The 26033-nt window shown below is 34.6% G+C and overlaps 1 protein-coding gene across 10 annotated transcripts in view; it reads left to right on the forward strand.

The window, feature by feature from the left end:
* LOC127705245 (phospholipid scramblase 1-like) overlaps positions 1 to 25142 on the forward strand; it is a 29898-nt gene extending 4756 nt beyond the window's left edge. Inside the window, exons 2-13 of one of the 10 annotated variants that reach the window (XR_007983754.1) lie at positions 424 to 583; positions 1465 to 1617; positions 3722 to 3853; positions 4902 to 4973; positions 9417 to 9493; positions 10205 to 10332; positions 12215 to 12329; positions 13216 to 13312; positions 19783 to 19841; positions 20601 to 20646; positions 21470 to 21515; positions 23700 to 25142. Coding sequence is in view for 6 of the 10 variants with exons in the window: in XM_052209584.1 (XP_052065544.1) it covers positions 574 to 583; positions 1465 to 1617; positions 3722 to 3853; positions 4902 to 4973; positions 9417 to 9493; positions 10205 to 10332; positions 12215 to 12329; positions 13216 to 13312; positions 19783 to 19841; positions 23700 to 23747 (891 nt within the window). In the remaining 4 variants the exon portion in view is untranslated. Of the gene's footprint in view, positions 1 to 423; positions 584 to 1464; positions 1618 to 3721; positions 3854 to 4901; positions 4974 to 9416; positions 9494 to 10204; positions 10333 to 12214; positions 12330 to 13215; positions 13317 to 19782; positions 19842 to 20600; positions 20647 to 21469; positions 21517 to 23699 lie in introns of those variants that run through there. The other 9 variants (XR_007983755.1, XR_007983756.1, XR_007983757.1 and 6 more) reach the window with 9 other exon arrangements.
* The last annotated feature ends 891 nt before the right edge of the window (positions 25143 to 26033 follow it).

Here is a 26033-nt window from a genome sequence, read left to right on the forward strand (position 1 = left end):
GTTTATAGATTGTATTCGGGGGTTTGATCCATTCAAAGACATGGCGGCAGTTTCTAAAAATAGAACACAGGGGTCAAATGAAGTTTTTGGCTTTCATCTCAAAAACTATAGCAGTAAGAGCAAAACTGATACAGGCGAAAGTGTTAAACAGATTTAGATCTACCTGTCGAGTAATCTTCAGACCAATAGGACAACTTATTGTTGGGTTACTGTCCAGAAATAATTAATTTTTAGGAAATTTTACAGTTTTGGATTATGTATTTTCTTTAATATTATTATTATAGAAAGAGAGAAAGTGTAAATGACAAAATTGTTCAGCAAAGTAAGATCTACAAATAAGTCAAATGCCTGCAACTGCAGGTGAGCGATATCAGGCTCTTGTTTTTATATGTTTTTACTATTGTTATTACTTTATAATTGCAGGTATCTTCCATAAACATTTCAGTATCAAATTAAAGTATGTCGAATCAACTAAAATATATGCATAACAAAAGGAAATAACCATTCGTACATTGCCGTCAACGATCGACTCATTCTGAATTTTGTCACAACAACGTGAATTACTGAACACTAATGGAAGAAGGTATACCCATTTACTTGGTTTAATATGATTCTTATTTAAAAATCGAGCAAAGTGTTATTTGTGTGAGGTGCTGAATGGGGTTTACAGAAAAAAGAATAATGGCCAAATAAATAACGAATAGAGAAAAATTAGCAAAAAACATAAAGAACAGAGAATAATGGGGTGCAAAGGTATAAAAAATAACTGTGGAAAATAAAACAATAGGGTAATACAATACTGATTACAAAAATGAAGGATGTACAGAAACCCAAAAACAATATCGTATTACAGAAAATCTTATTGTAAAATCATTTTCTTGAGAATTTTACAGAATGACCGTTATTTTTAAAGAGAAGGAAAATGCCTTTATAATTAACAGAATACACAAATTAAAGTCCCGTATCAAAACCCTTGTCTGTCGTCTTGTGTTAATACGCGATAAACTGTCCAAGGGAGGGAAAAACATTACAGACAACAATAAAACTCCTTAGCTTTGAAAAGGAGTGAACAACAGTATCTAATATATACTTTTCTATTAAAAACTTCCAGGGCAGCAAATGATTTCAATTTGATAGTGATATTTCAAAACATAAAATATAAAAGATCTATTACATGTAGTACTCTCAATTGAATTTGACTATATAACAAAGCGATACAAACGTTACAAACATGTTGTGAGTATGACGTGAATGCAAGCCGCCATGTTGTTTGTGTATTGCTACGAAATAAGTCCAATGAACCCAAAGTCTGTCTAAAAAATCAACGTAAAAATACTTCATGAAGCACTTGTTCTTTAATTATTCCACATAAGGCAAATTATCAGAATAAGTATCATCCGAGTATTAGTCGACTGGAAAAAAGTACCCTGTTTATAAATATCGTCTATTGCAATTGTTTTACAGGTATTCAAGAAAGACAAAATTTTTCTTACGCAGTAATAAGACCTTCAAATCAACAGAATTCCTCATATGTTCCTGCCAAACCTACAAATAAAACAGACCCTTCTTGCAGTACTGTTACTAAGCAACCAGTGATTACCACTAGAAGACCCCCAGGTAATAATTTAAGACAAGGAAAGAAATTATAAGAGTGGACTTGATATTTATACGCAAGAATTTACCTTGTCGACACACACAGGCTTGATGCTTTCCGAAGTGGGCGGTATATATTTATAACGATGAGAAAGTCCGTCAGTTCGTTTCATTTGTGTATCCGCGGCTGTTCCGGAACCGGTATCGAGATTTTTCGCAACACGAACCCCATAAAAACCGGGGATGAGGTCAGATGCTTTTGAAGGGGCGTTAAGCTGATCTTGCCCCAAATGTGGCACCCATACCATCATCATAATTCAATATATGTATTATATTTGGTTCATGTAAATGTTTGAAACAGAAAAAAAAAAAACTTTAATTTTTTTAAATTATACTGCCGAAATCTTTTCTGAAGCCGCTTTTAAATAATCAAATAACAAACAGTGCTATTGTTTAGGCAGGAGTGGGGGTATCATAGTGTGAACATTGCTAATACTAGTAACCGTATCTCTTGTTACATGTATCATTTTACTTGCTTTCTTCATCTTCAACCATGTTTTTTTTTCTATTAATGTTTACCATCTTGACAGGCACTTTCAAAAAAGTAATATAATACTTCCATGGTCCTGTCAATAAAGTCAGACAACTGTCACCATGACAACAGCAATCCAACTTTGCCGTAGGGCCGGACAATCGGATTGAAATACAGATCTTGTGTCCTAGCTTTGCTTACAAGGATCTGATAAACATATAAAAATAAGATGTGGTAGGATTGCCAGTGAGACAACTCTCCACAAGAGACCAAATGACTCAGATATTAACAGCTATAGGTCACCGTACGGCCTTCAACAATGAGCAAATCCCATACCGCATAGTCAGCTGTAAAAGACCACGAAATGACAAATGCAAAACAATTCAAACGAGAAAACTAATTGCCTAATTTATGTACAAAATAATGCACGAAAAAGAAATATGTTACACAGCAACAAACGACAACCACTGAATTACAGGCTGACTTGGGACAGGCACATACAGAATACGGCGGGGTTAAACTCGTTTAAAGGCGCCATTTTACTTTCCGTTTTAGTAATTATTACATCAGTCAATGAAATTTCAAATTTCTAGTTTTTGAAGGTGTGTATTAATCTGATAACACACGAGAACCCCGAAAGGTCTTTAAAAACAGAAAGTAAAACGGAGATCCCTGTAGACAAAGCTTGGACACAAACTCCGTATTTCAATCAGAATATCGATAAAGACAAGTTATTTTGCCCTGCTCATAAGGCCAAAGCAATGTATTATGACGCCATGTCTTTTGGAATTAACTGTTAATGATGTGAATTGATTCGTCAATGATGTTGTTTTTCGCTATGGTTCGACACATTCGTTAAAGTAGTTCGAGATTTCCTGTTGATATTCTAATGTTTAAAAAATTATTTTACAACTAATTAATCATTATTGATGCACAAAAATAAGTGATTGATAGAAGATACATGCTGTCCTGTTATTAACTCTCGACTAATACATGTATCTGCCCTCAGAATAAAGCCCTGTGGCATTTATCAAAATCTCGGAATAATTAAAGGGAATCTATGGAAAAATACTTGTACTAAATTACCTATCACGTCTTTGTGAAAATAAAAATGCTTAACCCGTCCTTAATTCCTAAGACCCGGACTTATCACTTACGTCATTATGTTTGACCCGACGTTGACAAGCTTAACACGATCTTTAATATCAAGCCCTCTACCGGTTTACTGTTAAAACAACGAAATTCTAAAGCATCTATAATGAAAAACACATAAAGACAATTATCAGATTTTGTAAAAAAAGTCACAGTGTAAAAAAATGTGTTACTCGACACACTATACAGCATTTTTGAAACTCGTTCACAGTGCTCACTCGCCAAAAGTTTCCATGTTGTGACATGCAGTTTATATTTTAACAATATACATATGCAGAAAACCTGATTTTTGGTCTGCAACTTGACAGTAATGGATAGTAACTAACTTATCAAAGCTTTTGAAATCAAACAGAAACCAAGTTCCTGTCCGTTTTCTTAAATTTAAAATTACAACTGGGGGTATGCTTATCACAACAACGCGTGTAAGTTCTTATTTTTTTAAAGCTTTTGGGCAGATTGTGAAGAAACAAGTATGGGTAGAAGAAAAGTCGAACATTCCTGGTGTAGTTCCAGGACTGCAGTATCTTACATCTCTTGATCAAGTATTCGTCAAACAACATATTGACATGATGGAAGGTAAGAAAAACAATAAAAATAATTACTAAAAAATATAGACTTCAGGTGCCTGTATTTCAATGGTTTGTTGCTGTGTTACATATTTGTTTTTCGTTCATTATTTTGTACATAAATCAGGCCGTTAGTTTTCTCGTTTGAATTGTTACATTTGTCATTTCGGGGCCTTTTACAGCTGACTATGCGGTATGGGTTTTACTCATTGTTTAAGGCTGTACGGTGACCCATAGTTGTTAATTTCTGTGTCATTTGGTCTCTTGTGGTAAGTTGTCTCACTGGCAATCCTACCACATCTTCTTATTTTATATTGACCTTAAATTGCCTTTCCCGTCAAAACGCTGTATACTACGAATTTCCTTTATAAACAATCTGATTGAAAAACATATCATGTGTCTACGCTTCGCTTACAAGGATCCATGACAACGACCCATTCTACTTTCTGTTTGTTAGACCTTTCGGGATACTCGGATTTTGTTGCAATGATAAACGCCTTCAAAAGTTTGGAGGCAGCAATTTGATTGGCTGATATAAAACTAACAAGAACAGCAAATATAACCTAGAGTTTTCAGATCCTTGTGAGCAAAGCTTGATTGCTTTATAAATGATATTTCTTTACCCCTGAATTCCCGCTGCATGCAAAATTTCATAGAAATCCATGCCGTGAAGTCGTTCATTTACGTAACTGTTACATTGAAGATGAAGTGATTGGTTGATTGTTGTTTGCTTAACGTCCAAATATCTCATACATGTTCAGGACAAGAAGAATTAACAAGTAATACATAAAGTAGGTCATGTAGCAGAGGATCGACAGTAATGAATAGCAAGACATTTGGAATGACACTGGAAAATAAGGATATAATGGATAGTCACAGATATTTAGCCAAGCAAGTCACCCAGGGACCCCTCAAAGAGTTGATGCAAGGGTGATAGAATAGAAGAAATATGACCAAAAACAAAAACAATAAAATACACGTTAAAATTATGCTACTTAATTTGACTCAATACATTGAGGTTCGATTATCTAGATTATAGATAATATTTTCTTTTGCAGCAATGTGGGAAAAAGCAAACAAGTACAAAATACTAAACAACCAAAGCGAACAAGTTTACTTTGTGTCTGAAGGTAACATGATATTTGTATTATAGTTCTAATTCTTAATATAAATGTAATTTTTTTCAACCAGTTTTAACCAGCTGTATTAATTTTCTATTTTATTGTTTTGATAAACCACTGCTTAAATCTGTTTTGAGTGGGAAAATATCATAATCATAAGGACCCCATAAGGGTATGTTTGTATAAAGATACTGTAGAAATCGTATGGAAAACTAAACAAAACACCCGCGAAACAATTCCAAAGGGACAGTATTAAAACAGCCTGATTTGAGATCCACATGATCAATAATATTAAATGCAAACGATCAAGGCGGAAGGCAATCAACGACACCTACTGGACTACACAGTTCTGGTTTTCGAGAGTATGGTGGGTGAAAACATGTTTGTGACTGTCCAATCATTCCCCTAACCTGGAACAGAATTTTTTAACTGCTGATTAAAACCTTTGGCTTTCTCAATCTCGATCAAAATTTTTCTGATTTATAGCAGGACTACTTGTAGGTGTAATACCATTTAATCATAGTACGTCACATCCGGTTTCATACGAAAAAGGGTCGAAAATGATTCCCTTGAATTTGTAGGAAGTTAACCCTGCATTTCATTGCAGAAAAAAATTCTGAGTCATAAACATATATATTAGGTGTTTCAAAGCACCATCTTTTTTTTATTTGGTGTTTCTATAAGATAATAAAATAAAACTTGAGGTTACATGGTTACTTAAGCTGGTAAACAGGGGTGAAAATTTGATTAGCTAACTTCTAGTGATGGTTATAATCTTATATGCAATGAAATGTTATGTAAAATTTTGTCTGTAATACTGGACAGGATAAAACTTCACTCATGCGAAGTATTTCTTTATTTGAAACAAAGATAAAGTCTGCACATTTTTTTGAAAAGTGACAATTTAACAAAGACTAATAAGAGAAAATTACTCCTGTAGAAGTTACACGAAAGATAAGACAGTCACTTGTTTGTTTTAGATGAAAACCTTTGCTAAAATATCAATTGTAGATAAAATATCAATTGTAGATAAAATATCAATTGTAGATAAAATTCTGTTTATGTTTCATCTATCATTGATAAATGAGGAGACATTAATATGGGGTTGTTGCACATCTAATTGTCAGATAAAATTAATCAATAGGAATCTGAAGCCTTAAGGTTCATCTTGACAAAATATGACCGTGTTTCCACAAAATATAACCATTTTCAAACTGTGTTTCAAGGTACTTAATTTGTATTTTCATAGCTCTATGTATGAACACCGCCTCTCGTGGAAATTTGTTCGCCTCGAGTGCGGGAGGTCGTTGGTTCGATCATCAGACAGGTCAAACAATAGATTTGGCGGGAGGTCGTGGGTTCGATGATTGGACGGGTCAAACAATAGATTTGACGGGAGGTCTTGGTTTCGTTCATTGGGCGGGTCAAACAATAGATGGGAGGTGATGGGTTCGATTATGGGCGGGTCAAACAATAGATGAAAGTTAATGGGTTCGATCATTGGCTGGACAAACAATAGACGGGATGTCGTGGGTTCGATCATTAGACGGATCAAACAATAGACGGCAGGTCGTGGGTTCGATCATTGGACGGGTCAAACAATAGGCGGGAGGTCGTAGGTTCGATCATTGGGCGGATCAAACAATAGACGGGAGGTCGTGGGTTCGATAATTGGACGGGTCAAACAATAGATTTGAAAATTGATAGTTATGTCTACTCCGCTCAGCTCGTGGCATTTAGGAGTAAGAACAAAAACTTGTCAGCTCGGAGTCAGAATAATTTCTCCAGGTGAGGTGACGTATCTTCTTTCGGACCGTTACCGTGTAAACTAAAGCACTTTCAAAATCCAGCTCAGCATAGGGTAGCTAGGTTCATATTCATTTAGCATTATTATGTTCTCGTCCTGAATATGCATTTAATTTGACACTGAACGTAAAACATCCATCAAACCAACCAACCAACACATCAACTAACCAACCAACAAATTAACCAACCACCTATCCATCCATCCATCTATCCGTCCATCCATCCAATCTTCAAATATTCATCCCTTCAACCCAATCGGATTTATGTCCATTCATCCTTTTCACATTTATAAGCACAGTTTTAAGTAAATATATTTATGGGTAAAACCCAACAACAAACACACCACAACGTTTGGAATGTAGCAAAGTTGGTCCAAAACAAAATTTCAAACAACAACGCAACACAACGTTCTTAATATATACTAGGCAAAAAAAAGAAACGTTACATGTCTGTTTGATTATTTGTATTTTTGATAACAAAAAAATGATAACAATAGGTTAATATATTTATTAAAGCACAATTTACACCCACAAGAGGGCCAAAGGCATGACAATTAAGTGTAATAACAACAATATAATGATGACATTAAAATTTACATAAAAAAAGAAAAAATAAACCAAAACATTAAACACAACAAATGACCTCAAGTGCCCCCAGTCCTCAGTTCCATAGGCTGTTTAATAAAGGAGCCTAAAGATTTCACTTGCTGACTAGTGGTTGGATTTAGTATATATTTCATTTTATTATCAGAAAAATCTTTGTATTGAGTTTTTAAATCATTAAAAAAGACATGTCTTAAAACATCATTTATTTTACATATTAAAAAGAAATGTGATTCATCATCCAGAACTTTGCACTTATTACAAAGTCTAATGGAATAGTTAGCTTACATCATTTTGAAGAGAACAATAACAAGGTCTCTCTATTTAAAACAATATTGCACATTTTCGGACAATTTCAACAGGACGAGTACAGAATTCAAGTTAACATGTCAATATCGTGTATAACCACTCTTGAAATTTTGACCGCCGCGGACACGGCGAGCGTTTCCTGTGGATTTTGGCTATTTCTTAAATTTCGTCCAAGTTCGTCCCAAAGATGTTCTATTGGCGATAAATCTGAAGACATTGCTGGCCATGGAAACTCACAAATGTGATTATTCTTCAAAAAGTTCACCGAAATGTGTGCCACGGGCGTTGTCCAGCTAAAAACGTGGTTAAAGCGATGCATTCGGAGAAACGGGAGCTAGAATAACTGGCGCCAGAATTTCGTCCCTATACCTTGTTGCGTATAAGACTTAGTTACCCTCAATGATTATGAGCTCGGTGCGTTCCTGGTTTGATATTCCGCCCCATACCATAATTCCTCCACCACCAAACCGATCTGTTTCCTGTACGCACATATCAGAAAATCGTTCATTGCACCTCCGGTAGACCCTACCTCTGCCGTCTTTTGATTTTAAGCTGAATTTCGATTCATCGGTAAAAAGAACCTGTCTCTGTGTTAGCCTATTCCATCGAATCCATACCCGAGTCTATTGAAGTCGCGCCACCATGTGATGCTGCGTAAGGATAGGTCCCTTCAACGGACGACGTGCTCTTAGACCAACTTGACGCAATCGGTTACGAACTGCTTGGGCAGATATTCTGTTGTTATTTCTTCCGTGGTTTTGTCGTGCTGTTTATGACGCGTTTACCAACCGATTCCGGAGATGAATAATGCGGATGTGCCTAACTTGTTGACGTAACAACGTTTTACGTGGCCTACCCCTTCGGGGACGATCATTTGTCGTGCCAGTATCTCTTAGACGAGTCTTGCATTTGTCATTCTAGAGACATTAAAATGATTTGCAACATGCATTTGTGTCATTCCTGCTGCCATTATCCCGATAGTTCTTTCTGTCTTATTTTGGCGTGACATTAACTTACATGTAACTTTTCAATTTTTTAATGCGACCTTTTGTTTACAATGGTGTTCGACACAATTAATGACCAAAAGGACAACTCGATTCCATCTCTGTACAGGTACATTTTTGAAAAAATGCTTTTTTGATTGAAATCAGAAACTGACGTTACGTCATTTCCGATTTTTTTACGAATGAGTAAATTTGATAGATAAATCATTTAGGTTACTAGTTTTAATCTCGACTATTTAAATTAATATATGATTTTTTTTTAATTAAAAACCAATGTAACGTTCCTTTTTTCGCCTAGTATATAAAATGGGTCGTAGACTAACTATCTTGCAAAATTAAGTGCATGACAAACGAATAAAGAATTCTTGCATAATTAGTAAATTTATTACGATAATGTGGATTTTGAAAATAAACATGACAATTGAAGTTCACATGCCCGACATTTCGCGGGGACCTTGCAACTTTAAAAGTAGGGGATCAGTGGCGGATCCAGAAATTTTCATAAGGGGGGCCCACTGACTGCCCTAAGAGGGGGCCTGCCCCAGTCATGCTTCAGTGATTCCCTATATAATCAACCAAATTTTTCCCACATAACGCCCCCCCCCCCCTTTTGGATCCGCCTATGGGGATACAACAAAACTTCTTTTATGTAATAAACAAGGGATATCGATTTTATTTTAAATTTTGACGAACTTTGACCTTTTTGACCTTTTTTTTTAAATTTTTTTTAGAGTCCGATAAATGGAACAGACAATTTCAAGGACCAGACCGAGGATTCAATCTTCGTGTATTTGACAATACATCTCAGGTAAGAGTATAGAGCACATAATCCCATTCTGAATTTAGTACACTGGAAGTATACAAGGTGTACAAAAAGTCACAACGAAAGCACGCGTTTTTCTTTTTAACCTGTATTGGTCAATATTGAAAGATTACGTTCAGTTCTGAAATGAGACCTCATCTAAAAAAAAAAAACTGTATTACAAATGTGTAAAAGAGAGGCGAAAGATACTAAAGGGATATTCAAACTCATATGTTGAAAATAAACTGACAATGACATGGCTAAAATAAAAAGTCAAACAGACAAACAATAGTACTCAAAACACAACATAGAAAACTAAAGACTGAGTGTGCAATACGAACCCCACCAAAAACCTGGGGTGATCTCAGATGCTCCGGAAGGGTAATCAACCCCTGCTCCACATGTCTAAATCTTTCAATGCAATGCAGCATATGAACAAAGGGATATTGAATAAAATCTGCAGATCACTTAGTTATTTCTCTTTTATGACTTTTTAATATTGCGTTTTACATTATCCATTTATCCAGTAGCCATGGGTTAAAGAAGAAACCATAGGTAGTTTTAAAGATTACTTTGCATTCTAAAGAAAATACCAAAAAAATAATTATGAATAGGCTTTCAACCCTGTAATCAACCTTTGCATGATCCTGAAGTTAAGTAATTTTTATACGTAGCAGGTAAAACTTATTAATTTCTGCTTCATTTTTTTAAATATAGGAGGTTATGCGTTTCTCTAGAGAACACATATGTTGCGCTGGATGTTGTTGTGGTTATTGTGTAAGTCTTCGTCAAGTTCTGACCGTAGAGGCACCAGTCGGGGAAGTAATTGGATACGTTCGACAGGAGTGAGTACTAATTCCCGATCATAAAATTGTCATCCCTTTCTCTTACTACCAGAGACGTCCCTCTCATAGTTTCACATCACGTGATTCTTTTAGAAATCACCCTTCTAAAGAAAAGTCTGTGACATTAAATTATCTTTCTCTTTCAATCAGAGATTTCCTGGAATTTGCTCTTCAACTTCGTACTTTGTTTGGCATTTTTCACTTTTTTATTCGAGCGTTACTGATGAATCTTTTCTAGACGAAACGCGCATCTGACGTACAAAATTTCAATCCTGGTATCTATAATGAGTATATTTACTATGCATCAACAGCCTAAGACAAACATGAGATTGTGCAATGTCAAAATCTCATGCATGTTCAGCTAGAACGAGAACACATTATAAATTTATGCAATAGGTAGATACTGCAAGAATCGGAATGACGGGCTGGACATTTGGACTCAAACTTGAACATGAGTGTATATTGGATAAGGGTAGAAAGTTTGCCTTGCAACCGGCCATCTACGATCGAACCTCTCCTAGAAATGTTGCAAGGGTTCTTTAACGTACAGAGAGCGTGGCACTTACCTTACACGAGAAATCGGATTTAACATCCCCATTTCAGTAGGACGTGGTCGCGTATTTAGACATCCTGCACATCCTGCCTAGACGCCGCACTTTATAACGATTATAACGATTATCAACAGTTTCTCACATCTTTTAATACATCTGTTAGTCAGAATACTAAGTATACTTGTTTTTGATAACATAGCTTTCTCTTTATCGTGAATTGTACAGCTCGTGCATGACATATGGTTTACGAAAGATTATTACGATTTTTGTTATTCTTAGTAAAGATCTAATGAGTTAAACCTTTCTCATCTGATCTTACAGTCTTATTCTATTTTGTGCGCTACTGTCTCAGTTAAGGTTGAGAGATGATCGATCAAAAACATTTTGACCTCGCAAGGGCGGATCCAGCAATTTTTGAAAGGGAGGGGGGTTCCAACTTAGGATAAAGGGGTGAATTCTAACCATATGTCCTCATTCAAAAGCATTGATCGTAAAAAAGGGGGGTTCCAACCCCTGGAACCCCCCCCCCCCCCCTGGATCTGCCACTGACAAGGCATATCCTTTAAGTTACGAGACTGTTATACAGCGGTTGTCGTATGCTATAATTGTTTTTCGTTCAATATAACTGATGGTCTGGATAGAGTTTACAGAATAGAGAATAATAGGCAAAATGTGCAGAATAATTGGCAATATGAATAAAGAATAGAGAAAAATAGGGCAAAAAATATACCCTCATAATCATCCGTATCTTCTATAAGCGATGAAAATACAAAGACAACCAAACATCTTTTTACCTTATATTTGCATCATGAAATTATTCATTATTTTTTTCAAATTCAGAATTACTTTGCAATATTTTGCCCAAAAAGAGAACGAAGATATCCTTAAAGAACAATAAAACTTCATAGGCTGAAGAAAAACTGATAATATGATGAAAACGAGAAAAAGGAAAAACACCAGAATGCCATGGTATAAATAACACTACACAGAAAATTAATCAATACGAATCCCATCTAAAAGCAGTTGTGATATATCAGGTGCACGAGAGGAAACAAGAAAATCCTTCTCCTCTAGTGGCATCCGTCGTGTTACTGACGGCAAGTAAAAACACTCCTTTGGAAATGTCACAATCGAGGAGGAGCGGTTGATAACAATAATTTATAAGTAGAACATAATCATGGTCATCTGTGACTTTTCATGTAATACAAAGCTTTTTATTCATTTGATATCAATTAGAAACAACGGGAAACTCCTTCTATATTTTGTTGACGAAAACTTAAAAAAAATAATTAACGGTTTCATTTCTATCAGAATATTTCGTTTCTTTTCAGGTTTAAAAAATCTGGACCTTGCTATTCAGTAAGAGATGCAGAAGATACCATCGTTTATAAGATTACTGGACCTTGCTGTGTATGCGACTGTCCCTGCAATAGAGTTAGATTTCCGGTATTTACACTTTTTAAATTAATTCCTCTTTTTTTCTTTGATTGCTATTTTCAATTCTTATGCCAGAATATAATGGATATGTGAGTGTCAGGATGGGGTCCATCATTTTTTAGGTCATACTCTTTTCTTGATATTTTTGCTTATTATTCACTATTCTTTATTTGTTCGCGCTATTTTTCGCTATTCATTATTTTTTGGGTTCATTTTCATGTAGATTTGTTCCCTTATTCTCAATTCTGTAAACCCCATCCAGATCCTTATATGTGGCTATGAAGAATTGGTTTTTCTTGCAACTGGTAATTTTATAAAGAGCTAGTACATTTCAACATGCATGTTTGTTTAAGGTAGATTTTTTTTGCATGTGTTTGGTAGACATCTGTATATTGCCCTCTAGATATTAATTGGCAACGGTTAAATTGTCGTTAGGTTGCTGTCTCATTGACGTATACGCCACATTTAATTTTATTTAAACATGGTGGTATAAAGAAAGGGTGTTTTTAAACATGAATGCTTTTGGCAGTTTTGAACTTCACACGTTTTCGTATTTTCTTAGTTTGAGAGATGTTGATATTTCCTTAACTAAGATGTTAAAACAGACACTATTTTACATATTGCATGAATTAATAGAAGTGTTGTAAGATTCTTAAAATGTAATCTTGTCTTGGAATTTGAGTCTTTACTTCGCATTGAATCGTTACGTGTCGTTTCTTTCTTTTGGTGGTGCCAAGTTGGAGTAGATAGTTTGTGTCATGAATCACTACACCATATCCTTCTTTTCTTTGTCTTGACTATTAAAAGAATCTAAACATTAAACCATTGTAAACAGTGAGGGGTTCCTAATCAACCATTTCCGATATAGTACATCAACACACGTATTCTCTTACAGATAGTGTCAGCAGACGACACAGAGGAAGTTGGTGTAATCAGCAAAAATCTTGGTATAGAAAATTATTTCGGAGATGCTGATACGTTTGGTGCAAAGTGTTAGTAAGCATAGTTCAAGGCAAATCTTTGTTTTTGATTTATCTATTCACAACTATTTTGCTGTTTATAATTTGTTGCAAGGTTTCTGTATCATACCAGTATCTCATTTTATTCATATACGTACAATTATTTGGTTATGAAGAAAATATTGAATGATTTTTAATCAAATTGTAAGTCTAAAAAGAATATTTTGTGTAGTTTTGTGATGTACGTTTTGAGATCGTTAATTTCGCCACAAAATAGAGCTTGAATACCGTTTAGACACATGCAGGCGCGTAGCTGCCTTTACGCAAAAAATCATTTGCTTGCACATTTTTTTCACAAAAAAAATAATTCTGAAATTAAATTACAAACGAGTAGGAAGACAGGTCAACCGGGCTAACTATCCAGCTGACACTCCAAGTCAGTATTGGAAACGAGCCTTGACTATTTCATTGAGGAACTCACAGGACGTTTACTGGATAACTCTGATCGTTTTCAAGGCCAGAACCTTATACCTGCACGTTTGGAATCTTTGACAGCAGAGTGTATAGACAAACTATACGAAACATTTAGACACGACTTGACGGACAATCAAGAAACGTTCAACTCTGAGGTAAAGAGATGGCAGAGACGCTGGTCGGGTCCAGATGTTATAGAGTAGCCCAAATCTCTGATGTCGTCTCTAGCAGTGACTCAAAAGGAACTATATCCTTCAATAGTTTGCAATCGTGTCAATCCTAGTTACAATGCCAGTAACTACATCAACTACTGAACGGTAATTTAGTGCATTACGGCGACTGAAAACTCATCTCCGTTCAACCATGGTATAGGACAGAATATCTTCGTTGGCGCTCATACATGTTCACAAAGAAATGAATATCGACACCGAGAGAGTTCTGCGATCATTTGCCTTGGCAAAAAATAGATATATGGACTTTGGATATTAACTATACTTTAAGTCTTACATGCAGTATTAACATTTAATAATACAGGCTCAATACAATAACCTTGAAAACATCTTAGATTCATATCCCTCACTTATAAGTCAAGACTTAAAAGTCGCCGTTTGATTTCGTATTCCCATTGTCCGTTCGTCCAAAAGACTATTAATTCACCTTGGGTATTTGTGTCCCAAGTGACCTTCTACCGTTGTCGTAGAAACCCCTCCTTTGATTCGAAAATGACCTTAGTGAGAAACGCTACGGTCGGGTGTCTTGCAAGAAGCAGGACCTGCTTACCCTTCCGGAGCACTGGAGGTCGCCACATTTTTTTTTCGGGGTTCCTGTTTTTTATATGTATTTAGTTTCAATATTGAATGTTTTTGTTTGTTCTTTTGTGTCTTATCTGTTCCCGGGTTGGTCATGTGTCCATTGATTGCCCTTCTATTGATAAACGCTTCGGTTGACTTGTCGACTTATCTTCCCGGTTTATAAAACTTATTTTATATTTGAAAACAACCATGTTAATAAGGAGTAATGTGAATTTCATAAGCATGGCATACCTGGAAAATGACCGAAAAATAATAATTTTCTGCATAAAAAGGTCCCAAAAAAATGTTCGCCTCGCTCCGCTCGGCGATACAAGACTTATGCTTGCACTTTGTTTTAGGCCAGCTACGCCCCTGACATGCTAACTGTTAGACAGTGTGTTGACCTCTAGACGAGTTTAGTTAGTTGTTTCGTATGGTTGAAGACACATCGTTGTCAATATAATGGAATTTTATGCGACTGCCATACAAGTAAGAGCTTTAAAATCAGATTTAATCCACCATTTTATACATAAGAAAATGCCTGTACCAAGTCAGGAATATGACAGTTGTTATCCATTCGTTTGATGTGTTTGAGCTTTTGATATTGCCTTTGACAAAGGACTTTCCGTTTTGAATTTTCCTCGGAATTCGGTATTTTTTTTATTTTACTTTTTAGGAACTGAGGAGAGTGGACACAGCAACTGCATAACTATTATTGATGTTTAATATGTTATAATTTTTGCACTGTTAATAATATATTTGTATTGTATTGTTTATATGCCTTCAACCCCTCGGGGTATAAATGTGCATTTCATTAATGAATAAATAAAGTAATCAACTTATTATATTATTTCAATAGCCGTTGTGGAGATATGGATGATTACATTGCAGGAGTCGATACGATACCTGAAAGAAATGTTGTTGATTTTAAGCGCAATGCGCAAGGAGAATTATTATGCAAATATCAATTCGAACTGCTGTATTTTAAATGGAAGAAAAATGTGTCAAAAATAATTATACTTATATATCTCAGCTTGGATCTTCTGTAGTGGATTATTGTCTTATTCCATATGAATTACTTGATATATTTGAGCAATGTGAAGTGATAACTATGTCGGAATTAATCGAAAAACATGATATATTTGACTATGTTGATCCATTAGTGTCAAAACCTGATCACTCGATGTTTTTATGGAATGTAAATGTACAGAAATGTGTGAAGGAAGCAACTAATGATAATGGAAATAATAGTGAATATAAAAAGTTTAATTTGAAAAATATTCCAAATTCGTTCTTAGCGGATCATTTACGTGATATTGAAGAGTTAATTTTATCCTTGGAATAAGGTAATGTCAACCAAAATAACTTGGATATAGTTTACCAAAATTTTGTTAATCTTTTGAAAAACGAAATGTTGGAAAAGATGGATTATAAAGTTATTAAAGTGTCATTAAGCTTGAATAATAAAAAACGGCGGATGAGAAAACCGTGGTGGTTGGATCATCTCACGAATTTGTGGAATGATGTGTGCGCTATGGAAAAAGAGATGCTGAAAAGTAAATCGGATACTAGGAAACGTCAATATAGACAAGAATTCATATGCAAACGGAAATTGTTAGACCGTGAAACACAACGTTCAAAGCGACGTTACTGGAGAGACCAATTAAATGAAATTGACAATTTGGAATCAACAAATCAAACTGAATTTTGGAAAAAGATCGGACGGGTAGGAGTAGGCGAAGAGAGAAGAAAAGCTATACCTATGTCTGTGCGACTACCGGATGATAGTATTTCACATGATCGAGACGCAGTCCTGGATGAATGGAAACGATCTTTCTGTAGTTTGTTGAACCCAGAAGGTAATATTGATAATCTTCCAACGGACACAAGTACAGATTAAAAACCAATTGTTCAGAGAACAATTGAAGGTCTTTCCACCAGTAAGGATCTATTTTGATATGAAAATATTAAAATTTTGTTTTAAATGTCAATTTCCGCGTCAAATGACAGCTTATTGTACGGTGATTCCAAAAATATATGTTTTTTTATACAAAAAGATATAAATAAGGGAGATAATTTTTTACTTCCGGTTTAAAAGATGTTACTTCCGGTATTGTTTGATAGTTTACTTGACACTGATTCCAAAAATATATGGTTCTATATACTTTTACATTAACTTAGTACAAAAAATAGCTACTTCCGGTTTACAAAAGGTCACTTCCGGTTGACTTTTTCAATGTCACATTGCTTGCAACCAAATGCAAAAAGTCCCTTGGCTTTATCATGTATACATATGAGGTAAAAGCAAAGGTCAAAATCTAGAACGTTAAATTTACCTATGACCTTGAGCTCAATTTCAAGGTCATAAACCAAGGACCACAAATCAAAAGACTCTAGGCCTCTACTTATAATTGTTAATGAGTTCTATTACCATACGACTAATATTAGATATAAAAGGGGGAAAACTCGCATCAAATGTCTACGTACCCTTTCAACTAAAATTTACGTGTTACGACATGTCGCAACTAACAATTGTGTGAAAATATTTTGTCGATATCTTATATGATTTCTAAAAATAAGAGATAACAAGCCAAAATCAAAATTTTGAACATGACCTTGACCTTTGACCTTGACCTCATTTTCATTTTTTTGGACCAAGGACCTCATATCAAAAGACCCTAGGCCTCTATCACTTATGGTTTTCCAGTTAAAAATACATTTCACTTATATCAAATACAAAAGGGGAAATAACTCTCATATGGAATCTCTATACGGCTTCGGTCAAAATAAAACCTAACATCTTGAGGATATAACGAGCAATTTGGAAAAATAAATTTGTCGCTTTCTTTTACGGTTGCGGAGGAGATCTCATAACAAGAAAAACAGTGTTTGGGGAGATAACTCTTACAAAGAAAAGTGTTCGGTTAAACAGGGTCAGTTTCAAAAGCGTATAGACTGTATGATATCATATACCAAAAAACTAAGCGACATCTTTTGAAACAAAAATACACCGCAAGAAAAAAATTAGGCGGAAGAAAAAAAAAATAATCAGAAGAAAACCAATAGGTCTTTCCACGGAAAGGTGGAAAGACCTAATAATGGTGCTACGATGAATAATGACATTACTCATGAGGAAGTTAAACGAGCAGTGATCAGTTTGAAAGTTAACAAAGCTGTTAATGTAGATGAAGTTCCATTGGAAGTCCTCAAGAATCCGTGTTTGTTGAACTTCCTACTTAGTTTGTTTAATAAATGTTTCTTCAGTGGTACAATTCCAACAATCTGGCGAAAAGGAATTATTAATCCAATACCTAAGTTGTCGACGTCGAATCCAAAAGACCCGATGTGTTACCGCGGTTTAACACTTGTTCCTGTTTGCTACAAGCTCTACTGTCATATATTGAATAACCGATTGCAGTTTGAATCGTGTAATATTAGTGACTGGTATAATGACACGAACATTCGTAAAACTACGGTGTTAGCTAAAATAGAAGATAAACTTTTAACCGATTTTAAAAATAAGTGGACGGATGATCTCCATAGAGTTTCTGCAAGACGTATGGATGGCGGTGGTAACAAATTAAGGACATATAGAACATTCAAAACCGAAATTAGCTGCAAACTTTATTTAAAAACACTGTTATCTCCTGCTCAACGTAGAGCATATTCACAATTCAGGTGTGGGGTTGCACCTATACGAATCGAAACCGGGCGCTACGAACGTTTACCAATGCATGAACGGACTTGCTTTATGTGTGATAATAAGATGGAAACTGAGGAACATGTACTACTTGAATGTCCGCTTTATGACGATTTAAGGAACGAACTCTATGAATATATAAACAGTGAAGATGAGAACTTTAACATGTTTACGAATCGTCAGAAACTGTCTTTTGTGTTGGGGTGCCAAAACGTTAATGTTATTTACAAATGTGCCAAAACCTGCAAATCTATTTTAGACAGAAGGAGACGTTTTTTATATCGATAAATTTTAGACTGTAAAGATTTAGTAATTTGTTTTAGAAATTTTAATAAGTACATAGTTTTATAAAGTCCTTTATTGTTTGATGAATTTTTACTTTTTGTCTCTCATAATTCTTTTAAGAATGGCATTAATATCTATTTATGTTTTTATGATATATGTAAATATTTTATCGTGGATATTAATGGTGAGACGTTAATAAACTATCTATCTATCTATCTATATTATTGGGTTCACGTTTAAAAAATTGAAAACAAAACGTTAATAATTTCATGCGTCCGAAGCGCTTTTCTGGATTTACCTTCATCAGGAACGCTCAAAGCCAAACATTAGAAATCCGAGGGATGTATAAGTACCGAAACAGTTGACGAGCTATATGACAAAAATACCTAAAACAAATAGCAAAATCCATCTAAGGTCAACTTTGCCTGAGGGAGTTGAAACCTTAGTTTCTTTATAATTTCAAAATTTATAAACGGACAATTTTAGAAAAGTTTGTTATAAATCATGTCAGTACCGACGTAATGACTACTGAGCTGATGATACCCTCGGGGACTGATAGTCCACCAGCAGAGGTATCGACCCAGTGATGTAATAAATTGAAAACAAGACGTTTGATAATTCCATGCGTCCGAAGCGCTTTTCTGGATTTACCTTCATCAGGAACGCTCAAAGCCAAACATTTGAAATCCAAGGATGTATAAGTACCAAAACAGTTGAAGAGCTATATGACAAAAATACCTAAAACAAATAGCCAAATCCATCTAACGTCAACTTTGCCTGAGGGAGTTGAAACCTTAGTTTCTTTATAATTTCAAAATTTATAAACGGACAATTTTAGAAAAGTTTCTTATAAATCATGTCAGTACCGAAATAATGACTACTGAACTGATGATACCCTCGGGGACTGATAGTCCACCAGCAGAGGTATCGACCCAGTGATGTAAAAAATTGAAAACAACACGTTTAATAATTTCATGCGTCCGAAGCGCTTTTCTGGATTTACTTTCATCAGGAACGCTCAAAGCCAAACATTTGAAATCCGAGGAATGTATAAGTACCGAAACAGTTGAAGAGCTATATGACAAAAATACCTAAAACAAATAGCCAAATCCATATAAGGTCAACTTTGCCTGAGGGAGTTGAAATCTTAGTTTCTTTATAATTTCAAAATTTATAAACGGATAATTTTAGAATAGTTTGTTATAAATAAAACAACATGTATACAATAGATCTTATTCTTATATTTTACACAGTTCCACAAGATCTTGATGAAAAAATCAAAGCAGTCCTGCTTGGGGCAATCATGTTAATCGTAAGTTGATATACAAATAAAGGTGGGAAGTATGCCACTGATGATCACATAATTAGATTAGAGAAACCTGTACATGGCTTTACTCAAAATAATAAGAAAAAAATACAAAATAGTCAAATGTTTATACCACGTTGACAACCATGCTATTTGCGCAGGAGATATAACGTTATGTACTGTATTGCAAGTTTGGCTTACATAACCGCCATATTGAGGTGACCTAGCGACGCTTAGCTTAAACATGTAAACGGATATTTGCAGTAAAACTAATTTTTATCTAGGTCAAACTTAAAACACAATTTTTAAATTACAATGCAAAATTAACAAAACATTGCTTTTGAATATTTATGACGGTGTAATGAGATTTTATGTCGAAAATTCATCTGAACGCTGATATCGTCTTTTGCACTTTGCACATTGTGGGGTACTAGTAGATCTTAGTAAATTGGGTTCATAGCTGTATCAAAAAACTATTTGCAGTACATGGGAATGCTTTTTAAAAGACAACTGAGTTGTGTTCTTTATATTATGTTATCCGAGGAGGATAATCTTATATACTTTTATATGGTATTTTTTTCCCAGAGACTGAGCTGGATGTATTAGGGTCTGGATGGGGTTTACAAAATACAGAATAATGACTAAAACATATAATGAATAGAGAAAAATAAGTACATAAAATAGAGAATAGAGAATAATGGGGTGCAAAAGAAATTATGACCCCCGAATTCCGACCCTCGAACATAATTTGTATTTATCTTGCAGGACTTCAGCCATTTTGAACAAGGACAACAACACTATTAAAGAGCAAGTAAGAGGGGGGTTATGTTAATATATGAATACAGCATGATATCACATCTTTTCTTAAACACTTGTATTATCTGGATCGTTTATCTGATAGGTAACGTTTGATTTGGTCAGTTTTTATGAACTTCCCCTTTTTGAATTTACTATGGAGTTTGTTTTTTTTGTGTATACTTTAACTTATATATTTTCAGAATAGACATTACATAGAATAGAGAATAATGGGGTGCAAAAGAATAAAGAATAACTGTGGAAAATAAAATAATTGGGTTAATACAATACAGAAATGAAGAACGTATAGAATTAAGAAATGATACATTTACAGATGAATTTAATAGTAAAATCATTTTCATGAGAATTTTACCGAATAAGAGTTATTTTTAAAGATAAAGAAAAATACCCCCAAAAATTAAAGAATACAAAAATGAAGGATCCCTTATCCAGACCCTCATATATCATTGCCATTTCAGTATATATCATTCTGGCGATTGTCGTTCCATTTTTTACTCATTTTTTTTATATTTATCATGTAAAACTATTTTTTTGGGGGGGAGGGGGCAGGGGTTTGAAGAGGTAGATAGAATAAAGACTAACGAGTTGAAGAATAGAGAAAAATGGGCTTAAAACTAAAGAATACTAAAAAATGGGCAAAAATAAAAAGAATAAACAATATATAAAGAATAGAGAAGTTTGTGGTGCTAACACATAGAAAGTAATGGAAAATGGTCATAAAAATAAAGGATATACAAAAATTGCATAAAAACTAAAGGTTACAGAAATTATGACCCCCGAATTCCGACCCTCGAACATAATTTGTATTTATCTTGCAGGACTTCAGCCATTTTGAACAAGGACAACAACACTATTAAAGAGCAAGTAAGAGGGGGGTTATGTTAATATTTGAATACAGCATGATATCACATCTTTTCTTAAACACTTGTATTATCTGGATCGTTTATCTGATTGGTAACGTTTGATTTGGTCAGTTTTTATGAACTTCCCCTTTTTGAATTTACTATGGAGTTTGGTTTTTTTGTGTATACTTTAACTTATATATTTTCAGAATAGACATTACTTTTCACCTGTCTATATTTGAATTGACACAAGTGTAATACAAATAAGAATAAGATAAACACTGTCTGCTGATAGAATGTAAAACGTGGAAATTTCTCAGGTGATCCGGAAGGGTTAGCACTTCCTGTTGATAGAATGTAAAACGTAGAGACTTATCATGTGCTCCGGTAGAGTGAGAACTTCCTGCTGATAGTAGGTAAAACGTGGAGTAATCTAAGATGCTTCGGTAGGGTTAGCACTTCCTGTTGATAGAAGGTAAAACGTGGAGTGTTCTCATGTGATCCGGTAGGGTTAGCACTTCCTGCTGATAAAAGGTAAAACGTGGAGTGTTCTCAGGTGGTCCGGTAAGGTTGGTACTTCCTGCTGATAGAAGGTAAAACGTGGAGTGTTCTCAGGTGGTCCGGTAGTGTTGGTACTTCCTGCTGATAGAAGGTAAAACGTGGAGTGTTCGCAGGTTCTCCGATAGGGTTAGCACTTCTTTCTGATAGAAGGTAAAACGTTGCGTGTTCTCATATACTCCGATAGGGTTAGTAGTTCCTGCTGATAGAAGGTAAAACGTTGAGTGTTCTCATATGCTCCGGTAGGGTTAGTACTTCCTGCTGTAGAAGGTAAAACGTGGAGTGTTCTCATGTGATCCGGTAGGATTAGCACTTCCTACTGATAAAAGGTGAAATATTGAAAACATTAGGTATGCATATCAAGCATAAAAATCAATTTTGAGGTGACGATGATGAATTAAAGGAGATATTGGTCAATGTAAAATAAACAGTAACCCAACAACACATTGGATTGGGAAGATACCAAAGTTAGTTACAAAGGTCACATTTATCAAAAGATCGAATTTCTTTTATTTGCAATATCAATTACACGAAGGTTGAAGGCCTGATTACTTAAAATAGTCAATTTCAGAATCTGTAACAAGAAAAAACTGTGGTGGCATGTTTTAGAAAATATAGCACTTGGAACGTCAGCCTTAATTTGTTAGCTGAAAATGTATAATTGATGCGTATCTCTATTATAATGTAAGAATATTCTACAGATTTACTTCGTTTTTCTTCTTCCCTTCTCAGCATCCACACGGTGTCATACATTGTAAACACCCCGTATAAATAGGGTTATATACAGTTGTTACAATATATCCATGCCAAAATATCTTACATTATTATTAATTATCTGTTTCTGTGCCACACAAAAATATGCAGGCGTAGGCCTTTACTGACATGTCAAATTTCTAGTTGATATTGTACTATTCAGTTAACTAATCGAAATGAAAAAGGAATGATATGACGAATAGTGAATAAACAGCACAGAAAGCATAAATCTTGCATGTCACCTTAGTTTATCCCCAGGTATATGTGGGATTCATGTTGTTAAGAGGGGCCTCGGTGGCCGAGTGGTCTAAGTAGTTACTACTGTAATCACTAGCCAGTCAACACTGAGGTTGTGAGTTCGAACCCCGCTCGTGCGGGCGCACTCGACTCCAATCTTAATTGACTAGGATTGTCAGTTTTCCTATCGAAGGTCGGTGGTTTTCTCTGGGCACTCCGGCTTCCTCCACCAATAAAAATTGGCCGCCACGAAATAGCCCAAAAGCGATGCTTAAAAGTGGCGTTAAAACACCAAAAATCAAATCAAATCAAATCATGTTGTTTAGTCTGTAGTTTTCTATTCAGTGGTTGTTTGTGACTGCTGTTTGCCTTTTCGTTTTTCCGATCGTTTTTGTTTAATTGTCCTATCGGTATATTCTCATCCCTTTTTTGACAATTCGATGATTTAAGCGATAAAAGAAACAATTGCTAGGTAGTAATGCAAAGAATATGATGTTGCACACGATATAGTCTAACATACATAATTATATTGTGAACAAAGTACTATTATATTGCTATAAAACGGTATCCATATTAAATTATGGGTCAGACAGACAATTCTATCAACTCAATTTAATTTGACAATATAACGTTTGCACTGCTACTCTTTTTTTTGCAGGGCTGTACTAATCTCCTTTTGGAAGACCGACCAATAGAGAAAGATTGAATAGTAACCCTATAAATAAGTTGTCATTTTACTTGGAACATTGTTTTGTATGTTGTAATGTGTTACTTTCACCTTATATTGACGAAAAAAAACAGTGTGCTTGCCTTGAATGTTGTGTACAAAGTCAGGAATATGACAATCATTTTCACAGTTATTCCTTTGGTTTATATAATCGAACGTTTTGATTTGTCAGAATTTATCTTGTAGTTCGTTATTTTTATTATTGCGTCTTTTGCATTAGTTTTTTTAAGGAATGACTGTAATATTTTTTTCTGTCTAAATATTACAGTCATTTCTTATAATTTAATTCTAAATTTCATTTTAAACCGGAGTAAACCATGAAAAAACGTTGATGACGTCACGGTCACATGACAAAATAGTTTATGAGCTGATAAACAAAACAACGTCAGCCAATCAGAAGACGCGTTACATCCAAAATTAAATTATTGATTTATAGAGTAACAGTCTTTATAAAGAAGATCGATTCAGTCGTTGGTTGCCTTTGATTGTATTTATTTTTCGTTTAATGTTTTGCACAACAATCAGATTCACGCATTCAAAAATGATAAAGGACACAGGTGTGTTTCAACAAAGAAATTTATTTATAATATAACATTTTTCAATGAAAACCAACAGCGTGATTGTTGTACAAAACATTAAACGAAAAATAAATACAATCAAATGCAACCAACGACAACCACTGAATTACACGCTATTGACTTGGGACAGGAACCTACAAAATATGGCAGGGTTAAATTTTTTGCAAGCGCTCAGTCCTCCCACTAACCTGGAACAGTGTTATAACAGCACAAGATTGTTGAATTTCTATTAATATGTTTTTAAAATGTCGCAAGGTGGCTGGAGTATTATTTTTGACTTTTGTCAGATTGTCTGAAATTTTGGCAAATACATCAGCTAACTATACAACCAGGTTTAATCTACCATTTTCGTCATAAGGAAATGCCTGTACCAAGTCAGGAATATGGCAGTTGTTTTTTCGTTCGTTTGATTTTGCCATTTTATAAGGGACGTTCCGTTTTGAATTGAATGTTGTGTACCAAGTCAGGAATATGACAATCATTTTTCACAGTCATTCGGCATTTTTGTTATTTTACTTTTTGCGATAAAGTATATCATTCATATATGTAGGTAATCAAACAATCTGTACGTATTTATGTATAATACCGCTATCATTATCAAGGTCTTTCTCGTGCCATAGTTAACATGTTAAATACTCGTATCGACCTTATTGTCCTGAAGTTGTTTGGTTTATAAGACTTGTGCTATATTTTATTTGTTTGCCAATTAAGTTTGATACTTATGTGTTTTTGTCAACAATATTGTGTATTGTATATGGTTGAAAAATATATTAAATAGACAATCTTCATTTTTTTATTTCTTTTTTTTTCTTTTTACAGGCAGAAAATGCCTACACCACCTGCTTTTGTTATATAAATATCACTTTTGGCGACTTCACATCTAAAATAATAAACATTATGTACACCTGGTGCGCGTTGCGTTGACTTAAGACTCACTGAGACATTCTATATGGGACACAATGATCGTCACATCAACTGTAAAATCATTATTAAGCGTTTGGACGGGGTTTACGGAATAGAGAAAAAGTGGGTCATATCTACAGAAAAATGACCCAAACAAATTAAGAATAGAGAAGAATAGGACAAACACGTATAGCATAGAGAATGATGGGGTTCTAACTATTCTACATCAACTTGCATTTTCATCAAACTTTACAGCTATCTCAATTATATATTGATCTTAAAGAATGCCAGCTTGTGTGGTCGTTTGGTGTATTGCTGTCAAATTTAAGGATTTAATTGATAGGTAAAAAAAATACTAAAATTTTTAGTTTTGACTAAATTCAGATAGATACCTATAAATTGAATATTTAAATTTGACAGAAATAAATCAAATTACCAATTAGCCAGGTATTTTTTAAGATTAATGTGTAATTGCGATAGCGTAAACCTTAGTGTTGCGGAGTATTTAAACAATTATTAACAAAAGAGACCGCGCCAAGGATATTTTATATCAACGCGAGAGGACTGAGTACATAAAAGAGTAATAAATTATTATGCATTCCCGTACGGGGAGCACCTGTTTTCTGTATTCTTAATCTTTTTGTTCAGATGTAGACACATAGTTCTATATAATCATTTGATGGTTTTGAATAAACTTGTTACAGCTAAAATTTTCAATTTACTAGAAAAAAATGTATTCTGTTGCATGACAGATAATTCCGGCTTGGACAATTGTTTTTACAAG

This window comes from Mytilus californianus, unplaced genomic scaffold (genome assembly GCF_021869535.1).
Source record: "Mytilus californianus isolate M0D057914Y unplaced genomic scaffold, xbMytCali1.0.p SCAF_6, whole genome shotgun sequence".
Lineage (NCBI taxonomy): Eukaryota > Metazoa > Mollusca > Bivalvia > Mytilida > Mytilidae > Mytilus > Mytilus californianus.